Source organism: Leuciscus leuciscus (genome assembly GCF_965113295.1).
Source record: "Leuciscus leuciscus genome assembly, chromosome: 2".
NCBI classification, from domain to species: Eukaryota; Metazoa; Chordata; class Actinopteri; order Cypriniformes; family Leuciscidae; genus Leuciscus; species Leuciscus leuciscus.
In genome coordinates this window covers 2,613,066-2,624,332 of record NC_138726.1, presented here as the reverse complement: position 1 = coordinate 2,624,332, position 11,267 = coordinate 2,613,066, and the positions used below count along the sequence as shown (strand labels likewise).

Below are 11,267 nucleotides of genomic sequence, written 5' to 3'. Positions count from 1 at the left end.
ATGTAATCATTTATAAATCACATATTTATCACTCCATCATTGTCAATTTTATTATATTTTATGTTGCTTATTATTTCCATGTTCTTGCAAAGCTTGCTATTGTTGTTTAATCTTATGATTGTGTGGTTTCATGGGTTATTCGTCTTCACGAGTGTATAATAAAACAGCGTTTTAAGGGAAGATGTTTTAGAACAGCTTTTCTATTGACAGTTTGTTTAATATGAAAACCGTTTTCAATATATGAATAAAACTGATGCTTATTTACTCTCACTCATTGTTGGTGAATGCCATTGATTTTATAATAATGATTATTAATGCTGATAAATATATTATGTCTGGGGAAGTTATTAGGCAACAAACAAAAGTTCACAACTGATTCATTCATTGTTTACGCATTACAAACTCAGCATTTGCACAATCAGATTGTCCATAACTCCACTAAAACTGAGATCGATCTGGATATTGTTTTGATATTTACCTTCTCCTGGGGAAATATGACACGATTCTTTCCCAGCATGGCCCGAAACTTGTGAATGAAGTACTCCTTGAAGCAGGACCTAGTCACGACAGAAAGAGTGTTTGAGACGAGACCGCATCACATCATGAAGTGGAATTAAAACACGGAGAAGATTAATGGATCACCGACCGGCAAAACGCATCACTGACACGAATGATGAGCACGGCACTTCCCTCCTTACATTTCACACACTTCCTGTTAAGCCTGAAAAACATACAATACAATATTATTTGCATAGCACGTTTAAAAACAACTGGTGTTGACCAAAGAGCTTTACAAAGGCCAAGAAAACAAACAATAAGATGGAAAACATAAAACAGTGAAGCAAATCAAAGAACTGGGAACTGAACTTAAAGGAGTGGTTGATTATGATTTGACTTTTCTAACTTTAGACTTTAGTTAGTGTGTAATGTTGCTGTTTGATCATAAACAACATCTGCAAAGTTACGACGCTCAAAGTTCAAAGCAAAGGGAGATATTTGCTTTTACAGAAATCGCTTTTTAAGAACTACAACAAACGGCTGGTAGAGACTACACCACATTCCTCCCGGGTTAGTGACATCACTAACCCTAGAATTTACATAAACCCGCCCCCAGAACACGATTTATAGATTATCAAGACAGAATATGCTAATCAATGACTAGAACTAGATAGTTAACTCCACATCAGCTACACAAATTCATCAACTAAGCATTCAGAAATGTCCTGTTCTACATGTTGTCACTCCATCCTTGTATGAATAAAGTTTGAACATAAAAGCTAAAAGTTTTCAATTTTCAGTGCATGTGTGTGTGAGGTAAAAGGACACAAGCTCTTGAAGCTCCGCCCCCTGTGCCGGGAGCAGCAGCTCATTTGCATTTAAAGTGACACACACAAACGGTGTGTTTTTGCTCACCCTCAAAAAGTGACAATTTTAACATGTCATAAAAATATCTGTGGGGTATTTTGAGCTAAAACTTCACACACACACTCTGGGGACATCAGAGACTTATTTTACATCTTGTGAAAAGAGCATTACATATCACCCCTTTAATGAACTGAAAATGTTTACATTTAAAATATTTTGTGTAATTTGATAATGAGAATAACAAAAAAAGTGAGTACCAGCGTATCTGTAACTCTCTGGTATTGTTCCGTCATTTTAGACTACTTTTTTTTTGTTTTTGCCATTTAAAAAAAAAAAAAATCACGACTTCATCTGAATGTTATGAAACTCTGTGACTGTCGTGGTTGTAATAAAAAATAGTCGCACTTTTGTTGTTCGTGGTCAAAAATGACTGCCGTAGGGAAATGAAAGGGAAATATGCAAAAATATGAAAATACAGAGAATTTTTCTATGTGCGCGCAAATCTAGGGTTGGGTATCGTTTGCATTTTAACGATTCCGATTCCTATCGAGTCCTAATTTCGATTCCAATAAGATAAAATAAATAAAGAAATAAAAAAGATATCATTCACATTTTGTCTTATTGCTAAACATTTAATTGTAGTTGAATATCCAGAACACAAATCAACCGGCTAAAGAACACTTACACGAGGAACGTTTGCCTGTGGCTTAAACACACCATAGAAAAACAACTAGCCTGACTAATATACAGCATTATTAAAGACAAGTAAACACTCAGTAATTAAAAAAGATCAAATAAAAAAATAGCAATCGCGACAAATAGATACAACTGAACAAAGATATACGATAGAAATAAACAGTGATGTAAGATTATCAGTATTCAGGTACAACAACTAATCAAATGTATAATAACACTGCACTTTATAAATAAAACATACATTACAAATATAGTTACAAAAGTTATTCAGTCAAGAACGAGTGAATTTTCTCTGTTTTTTGTTGTTTGATTAGTGTTATAGAGCCGGCAGGGATATTAGTGTTATAGAGCCGGCAGGGATATTAGCGTTATAGAGACGGCAGGGATATTAGCGTTATAGAGACGGCAGGGATATTAGCGTTATAGAGACGGCAGGGATATTAGCGTTATAGAGACGGCAGGGATATTAGCGTTATAGAGACGGCAGGGATATTAGCGTTATAGAGACGGCAGGGATATTAGCGTTATAGAGACGGCAGGGATATTAGCGTTATAGAGCCGGCAGGGATATTAGTTATAGAGACGGCAGGGATATTAGTTATAGAGACGGCAGGGATATTAGTGTTATAGAGACGGCAGGGATATTAGCGTTATAGAGCCGGCAGGGATATTAGCGTTATAGAGACGGCAGGGATATTAGCGTTATAGAGCCGGCAGGGATATTAGTTATAGAGACGGCAGGGATATTAGTTATAGAGACGGCAGGGATATTAGCGTTATAGAGACGGCAGGGATATTAGCGTTATAGAGCCGGCAGGGATATTAGTTATAGAGCCGGCAGGGATATTAGCGTTATAGAGACGGCAGGGATATTAGCGTTATAGAGACGGCAGGGATATTAGCGTTATAGAGACGGCAGGGATATTAGCGTTATAGAGACGGCAGGGATATTAGCGTTATAGAGACGGCAGGGATATTAGCGTTATAGAGACGGCAGGGATATTAGCGTTATAGAGACGGCAGGGATATTAGTTATAGAGACGGCAGGGATATTAGCGTTATAGAGACGGCAGGGATATTAGCGTTATAGAGCCGGCAGGGATATTAGTTATAGAGACGGCAGGGATATTAGTTATAGAGACGGCAGGGATATTAGTGTTATAGAGACGGCAGGGATATTAGCGTTATAGAGCCGGCAGGGATATTAGCGTTATAGAGACGGCAGGGATATTAGCGTTATAGAGCCGGCAGGGATATTAGTTATAGAGACGGCAGGGATATTAGTTATAGAGACGGCAGGGATATTAGTGTTATAGAGACGGCAGGGATATTAGCGTTATAGAGACGGCAGGGATATTAGCGTTATAGAGCCGGCAGGGATATTAGCGTTATAGAGCCGGCAGGGATATTAGCGTTATAGAGCCGGCAGGGATATTAGTTATAGAGACGGCAGGGATATTAGTTATAGAGACGGCAGGGATATTAGCGTTATAGAGACGGCAGGGATATTAGCGTTATAGAGACGGCAGGGATATTAGCGTTATAGAGCCGGCAGGGATATTAGCGTTATAGAGCCGGCAGGGATATTAGCGTTATAGAGCCGGCAGGGATATTAGTTATAGAGCCGGCAGGGATATTAGTTATAGAGACGGCAGGGATATTAGTGTTATAGAGACGGCAGGGATATTAGCGTTATAGAGACGGCAGGGATATTAGCGTTATAGAGCCGGCAGGGATATTAGCGTTATAGAGCCGGCAGGGATATTAGCGTTATAGAGCCGGCAGGGATATTAGTTATAGAGACGGCAGGGATATTAGCGTTATAGAGACGGCAGGGATATTAGTGTTATAGAGACGGCAGGGATATTAGGCTGCTGTCACTTTAAGATCTGCACAGTATAGTTACACACGCCTGCAACACAGAAAACGCTTGAATGTTTCAAAATCACTTTTTCTGTGAGCGCGCTTTGGATGTGTGCGCCGTACAGAAAACAGCAGGAGTCGTCTCGCCTTGATCTGTTTAAAAAGTCATTATGAAATGCTCACAAAGGAATTGATGAGAGGAATCGGATTTTTAATTTTATAACAAGTGTCCGATTCCTGACCTCAAGTATTTGATTTTCGAAAAGTGCACAGCAATGAAGGGGCGACACTCTAAAATATCAAGAGTACAAAACACACACACACACACACACACACACACACACACACACACACACACACGAACTGCTGTGGCTGAAACAATATGTCAAAACTGAGCCAGAAGACTCAAATAGGAGGTTGAAATCAGGTTGATTGAGCTCTGATAACGCATTCCTGTTCAGTTTTGTTAAATATTTGTTGAATTTTGATGTTTATGTGTAACAAAATGTCTTTCTCTCTCTGTGGGTTTTACTGTAGTAGAATTAATGCAAAAACTGACACTTCAAATGAACATTTAAAAAAAAATCTAAACCTTGACAAAAAGTAGCCTTTGAGAATGTCTAAATATATATCAAAATCCAGAACCTAATAAAAGTAAGTATTTATCTCTAATTAGAGAATGTATATTCCTCTTTATATTGAGCTATATATGAATCTAGAGGTTACACCACAACATTACACAAGTTTAACTTTTTTACTTTCCACCAGGTGGCACTAATCTTACTTAAAAATATATACATATATTTTAAAGGCAGTCTCTATTTCAAGATGAAATACTGCTTTAACTGAAAAGTAATAAGAAAAATTATTAGAAAAAAATAAAATCAAAATTACCGCTTAGATATTAATTAGTACCACGAACTTCTCTCAAAATACAAAATAAAGAAACAAATATTGAACAAAAATGTATTACATTGTTTTTCCTGTAATACCAGAGAGTTAAATGTAACTTTTGGCTTTAGCGGTTAATAAGCAGAACTGCACGCGTCTTGCGGAAGAACATTTTAGCCGGAACTACTTCTCTCTGTTTATGTCTATGACGAGTCACGCAGGTACTGTGCTCCTCCGCAGCGGCTGATGTCCCACTCGGCCTTAAATAGTCCGAATGTAAACTTATTATAGGCGTTACCTAGTGATTCGGGATAAGAAGAAAACACGGTTTGGAAGATGGATTCACGATGTACCCGCTCACATCGCCACAACACAAAAATAATGGTACAATCATCATTATATTGTCCAAAACATGGATCTTAATTCTACACTGACACTGACACTGAGACACACACACACACACACACACACACACACACACACACACACACACACACACACACACACACACACACACACACACACACACACACACACACACACACACACACACACACACACACACACACACACACACACACAGGTTGTTTAGTTCAACTCACGTCGGCACAGGTATCTTCTCCTGTTTACACTCCAGACCATTATAATCCTCTTCAACTTGACACATGACGGCTTCAAATTCACAAACTAAATGAAAGGAGACACCCGATGTCACTCGTCCTGCGATACGACGCTCTTCAGCCCGTTTAGAGGCGACACATTCTCTCAAAACTTATTCAAGAGAATCGTCAAAATCACACATACTGGTACAAGCTTGTTTTCACGTGTGACTGTGTGGAGAATTTCCCTGACCCCTTTTGATGACGTACAGAGGCCACGCCCATATGTTTGCTTTGAGCATCGTCTGACATTGATGTTTTTATTTTATTATTATCTTAATGTGTAATGTTTACTTTTTGTGTAAATACCGTTAAATACCACATACACGTGCACAAATGGGCTAAAATAAACCCCATATTTTATTATTTACACAGAAAAGAAGCATTGTGACGAGTTATTTCTTTTTTAATAATTTATATTAATGTCTTAACGTTTTCCTCATATATACATTTAACATACTATTTTATAATATATACGTTGACAACCTTATTTGTTACATTCGCTACATTAGTTTTGCGCCATCTATCTATGCTCCATGGAATTGTTATGAATGCGATGTCTGGGAAATGTAGTTCTATTGAACAGCCGCTCTGGGAAAATTGTCGCTGTAAGAACTACAACTCCCATCGTATTGTTCGCCTAATCCGTTCCGTTAAAGCTACCATGTAATGTTTACTTCTTTGGAACAACGGCGTGTCCTCCTCGGTTAACAGTGTTGGGAGATTGCAGATGCGGTATCTAATGTCGTATAAATCACGATACGTTCGTTAAAAACACGGAATCCTCTTCGCATCGGCAGTATTAGTGGTTCGTGATGGCGATGTTCCGCAGTTTTGTTTCGGCTGCTCAGATCAGGCAACATCAGCAGCAAAATGGAGCCTCATCAGCCGCACCTGGAGAGAGTCTAGAGAGCCAGTTCTCCTGCCCAATCTGTCTGGAGGTTTACCACAAGCCTGTCAGCATCGCCAGCTGCGCTCATACGTGAGTAAACTGGCCTTTTAACATGTTCTACATCGTTTTTCCTTTGTCAGGCTTCGGCAGTGAAAACGATGCGTCTTTTTCATCTGCTTGTGCATTTCGTGATCATACAATTTTCAAAGCCGTTTTGACAAAATATAAAAACATCATATATCCGTCAATAAGGGCTTTTAGAGTTTCACTTCCCATATGTGCAGGAGAACAAAGCGATATTTCATAGTGATGATGATGATGTCTGTTTCGGTTCATTTGAAAAGAATCATTCGAACCGAATCGCAAGCCAGACCGAATCTGTCTGGAATTCGAGTGAATCGTTCATCGACTGAGCGTTGCTTTTTGTTTTGATGTGTGCGCGTTGTTGTGGTTGTAAAATGCGTTTTCCTCTTTAGAATAGGACACTTGTGATGCAAAGCTTGCTATTGGCTGCATGGGTTTGTGTTTTTAAGAACCTGAAATGAGCTTGACAGGGTACTTACGTGACATACCGTAAATATAGCCATCCTCCTCAAGCTTTAATTATGAAATTGATCACTGAATCGGTTCCTAAAACGATTCATTGAAACGAACGTTCAAAATAACGGGATTTCCATTCATTAAAAAAGAAAAAGTCTTGGTTAAAGCGTTATAAACCAAGTAGCCACAAAGCTAAAACTTTGATTTGAAGCAAACAAATATTTTTTTTAATCGGACCAAAATACAAAGGTGATGAAAAGAACTACAATCCCATGAAGCATTGCGAACAGCCTAATTGATGGAGAAATAAAAAACGACTAATTTAAAAGTATTGATTAAATAATATATTTCAAGTTTATTGCAAAATATGCTTATTTATTAAAAGTATTTAGCAGTCTTTTGGCACGTTTAGCTTGTTTCGACACTGATTGGTGGGATTTCCTGTACAGCATTATGGGTAATGTAGTTTTCCCACCACAAATTCCACTGTTAAACATGATTATTTTAAAACCAAGCTGAAATAATGCAGGCTGACGGCTTCAGCAGAAGCAGAGACCATCGATTGAACTGGCAGCATCTCAGATACTTGTCAATATATGCAAATTTAATCAAATAAAGGCAGCTCATAGTTTTGATTTAACAGGTTGAATACAGTAATTTGTGCTTTGGTTTCTGACATGTTTTGGTGTTTTTATGCACTGTATTTTGTGAAGAGTGAAGCTTCACCTGGTGGTCCGTGTTGAAAATTGGTTATCCAGGCCCTTTCACTGACCTTTCAGAAAAAAATTAATTTTTGATGAGGGAAACACTGTAACCTTCGCACAGCTGCTGTAAACCTGAGGATCCTCTTTTCTTTCCCTTGATAATTGATGTTTAACCCTGTAAAGCCTGACCTGTGTTTTTGCTGATTATTATATTCCATACATCAGGCTTTCAATATATATTGAGAATATGGAGCTCATATTCAAGGAGGAAAAACTATAAGCAGCTCAATTTTATTCTGAGCAAAAATTAGCAGTTTGGTGCAGATGCTGATATTTATGTGAACAAAAATTGATGTAAAGATAATGTAAATCAGTAAGATCTTTATAAGAGATACTTACATAAAATGATATAAATATCAGTCATTACTCTATATCTGCTAATAAAATGTCTAGTATATGCAATATTGAAGTGCATTATATGTTTTGATCATAAAAATAAGCAAAGCAATACAATAATGATTTAGAGATGAATAAATAAACCTTCCTCAAAACAAAAGCCTGATCATATTTCAGATTTAAAAAAATAAAATAAAAAATAAAGATGTATTGATAATCAAGTAAACCTGAGTTTCTTCAGTCCAGTAACTTTCTAAAACTTGATAAAAATCAGTAAAATTTCACATTAAACACACGTGAAGCACGCGCTGAGGGTGAACGTTTGTACACTTATTATAATAAAGGGCTACGAAAAGTCTAAACTATCAATCAGATGACTTACACACACACACACACACAGATTTGATCATTTAGAGGCATTAGAAATTTGTAAATTAAATATGATACAGCAAATCTTTATAGGGTTAAAATAGATTAATGCCAAGTAAGGATTTTTTTTTTTTTTCAGTTTTTTTGGGCCTGAAGAAAGTGGATTGGTTTTGGTAACTTGTTCTAGACGGCTCTCCATGTTTCGTGTGATTGGCTGTTCACTGATGATGTCACACTGTGATTAATCACAAACCCTGAGTAGGGCTGAACGATTAATCGCAATAAAACCAGTGTTGTTTTTGGCAGCCCTTTTAGTTTTAGTCTTAGTCTTTTGGACGAAAATGCTTTTTAGTTTTAGTCACATTTTAGTCACTTATAAACTTGATAGTTTTAGTCAAGTTTTAGTCGACGAAAACGCAAAAAGGTTTTAGTCAAGTTTTAGTCCATTTTTGTAAAAAAAGAAAAAAAAAGTAGTCTTTAACAAATTATTTTAGGTTAAAAAGTATTGGAAATGGGCTTAGGTTTGACAGGTTGTACTGTAGCAAGTGTTGCAATTCATAAAACAACAGTTAACCTTAAAACCTTTGCATAATAAACTAGACTTTCTCATTGATGGAGATGCAGTGCTGCCAAGCTGTACTTCATTGTTGCATTGGGCAGAAACCTTTTATCCCCATATTTCAAGATATATTTTTTCCATGAATTGATGCTCTTCTAAAATTTCAGCACATTGGCTATTTTCACCAGTAATCACAGTAATAAAGGAATGGTTTACAGTTTAAACAGCAAAAAACTTTGAGCTTCTACAACATTACACACAGATAAAGTGGTAACATGGAATCACTGTTTTACTCAAAAAAAGCCAGGAATAAAAACATTCTTACTTTGGCAATTGTGGCTTTTTTATATAATTAGTTAAATAATAATTTATGTTATAATCTAAGTTATATAATAATTATATATTACTTTGTACCAATTAGCCCACTAAACTAATGCTCGGACACACTCGGTCTCTCTCGCGCACTTTCGGTCTCTCTCGCGCACTTTCGGTCTCTCTCGCGCACTTTCGGTCTCTCTCGCGCACTTTCGGTCTCTCTCGCGCACTTTCGGTCTCTCTCGCGCACTTTCGGTCTCTCTCGCGCACTTTCGGTCTCTCGCGCGCACTTTCGGTCTCTCTCGCGCACTTTCGGTCTCTCTTGCGCACTGTCGCTCGCTCGCGCAGTTCGTTTCGCTTTTGTCCAGTCCGGCGCCTCATATCGAAGATGTGTGGCGACTCGTGACTAGCCGCAGCCGCAGGTGTGTTGTTGTTGTGTGGAATCTGGTGCGCGGCATAGGCAGCCGGGTGGTGGGCGTACCCAAAACAAGGATAGGAAGCTGCAGCATTGCTGATACTTTTTTTTTTTTAGCTCAAAACAGACAGATTTCACGCAAATTAGGCAGAAATGACATGCATTTTGAACGTCAGACTTATAATCATTTTCGTTCCGTCTCGTCTCGTCAACGAAAACTCGAAAACGTCTCGTCATGTTTTAGTCACCCTAGAGCCATTTTTAGCTAGTCATCGTCGCGTTATCGTCATAAAAAAAAGGTGCGTCAACGAAATCATTTCGTTATCGTCATCGTTGACGAAAACAACATTGAATAAAACCGCACGCGATTTGGCAAAGGCTGTGATTATCTTATGTGCAGCTTGTCAGTGAAGCTCGGCTGATGGTAGTAAATACTGCCTCATCTGAACACCAGAGGGCGCTCTCACGCAAACACGATAAATATGCGCCGCCGCAGAAGTACAATAATGCGCATCATTCCAGGAAATCCCTATCGCTGTAGCTGAAGAAACAGAAGATTGAAACGCTTTGATTAAACATGACTAATAAACACACGACTGCCTTATTCTGTGTCAGAAGCACATCATCTCACAGGAGGAGGAGCTCAACTGTCCTTATGAAGTGAGTTTGGAGGAAATGCATGTTATTAAATGTCTTTTGTTGGATGAGGTTCATAAATGCTTCTCATGTTTGGAAAGATGTTTGACGCGTGTTGCTTTTTCAAATGCCCGTTATAAGTGACTCAAACTCTCAGTGCTTTCAGAGTGAGCAGCGTTTACTGAGCCGATCATCAATGACACGCTGCGCATAACAAATAATCTGAGCCTTTGCGATTTTAAAATCTCGATAAGCCTCGATTTAAGTGCGATTACATGTAAAGTGCGATTAATGGTTCAGCCCTAACCCTGAGTCGACAGAAAACGTTTATACCGAGTGTTGTAAGCCCGTTAAACCTGATCTAAACCTACTCTGAACTCGCTCGGGAGAGAGATGAAAAATGGCCCGACAAAGAACAAGTTAAAAAGTACCCCATTTAATACAATTTTTATCCCTTAAAAAAGTGTTTTTTCTGTGAAAAAAAAATTATTCATGGCTTAAAATATCTTGAGTGTAACTCGACACCCTTGCCTCATTTAGTATACGTGGTTCTATGAATATGCAAATGAGCCCCGCCTCCACTCACTCACTCAGCTCAGAGATCCACTGGTTGACGATCACACGTTGATCTGATTGGTTACAAGGTAGTTTGTGACGTCAGAAACACCAGCGATTTCAAAGCGTGTGTTTGAGACTGTCTTTGGTTCACTGCAGTTTTAAGGAGGAAATACTCAGCAATGCTGTCGACTTATGAACTTACACATGGTTTGTCTTAAAGCAGATTAAAAACACCACATAGACACATAAACTACATTAAACGCTGGAGTTTCACCACAGGCGGACTTTAAGTAAAAGAAAGCAACATGAAAGGCGAAACATAAAGGCTTGAGAACGGATCAGTCCTCAGGCATATGCCTCCTACTCTTGAGATGAGCACATTTCATGACTGTGTTTTATGAATTTGTTA

General features: G+C 38.2%; 2 protein-coding genes across 3 annotated transcripts in view; one reads left to right on the top strand and one right to left on the bottom strand.

Annotated features, from left to right (window-relative positions):
* ctu2 (cytosolic thiouridylase subunit 2 homolog (S. pombe)) overlaps positions 1 to 5,692 on the bottom strand; it is a 23,003-nt gene extending 17,311 nt beyond the window's left edge. Inside the window, exons 1-3 of the mRNA XM_082160992.1 lie at positions 5,418 to 5,692; positions 647 to 721; positions 479 to 557 (exon numbers count right to left, since the gene is read on the bottom strand). Coding sequence (XP_082017118.1) covers positions 479 to 557; positions 647 to 721; positions 5,418 to 5,482 — 219 coding nt within the window. The 5' untranslated portion in view covers positions 5,483 to 5,692. The remainder of the gene's footprint in view (positions 1 to 478; positions 558 to 646; positions 722 to 5,417) is intronic.
* Positions 5,693 to 6,090: 398 nt separating this feature from the next.
* Positions 6,091 to 11,267, top strand: part of rnf166 (ring finger protein 166) — a 37,759-nt gene continuing 32,582 nt past the window's right edge. Inside the window, exon 1 of one of the 2 annotated variants that reach the window (XM_082161050.1) lies at positions 6,091 to 6,456. In XM_082161050.1, the coding sequence (XP_082017176.1) occupies positions 6,290 to 6,456 (167 nt within the window). In that variant the 5' untranslated portion in view covers positions 6,091 to 6,289. The remainder of the gene's footprint in view (positions 6,457 to 11,267) is intronic. The other variant, XM_082161051.1, reaches the window with a different exon arrangement.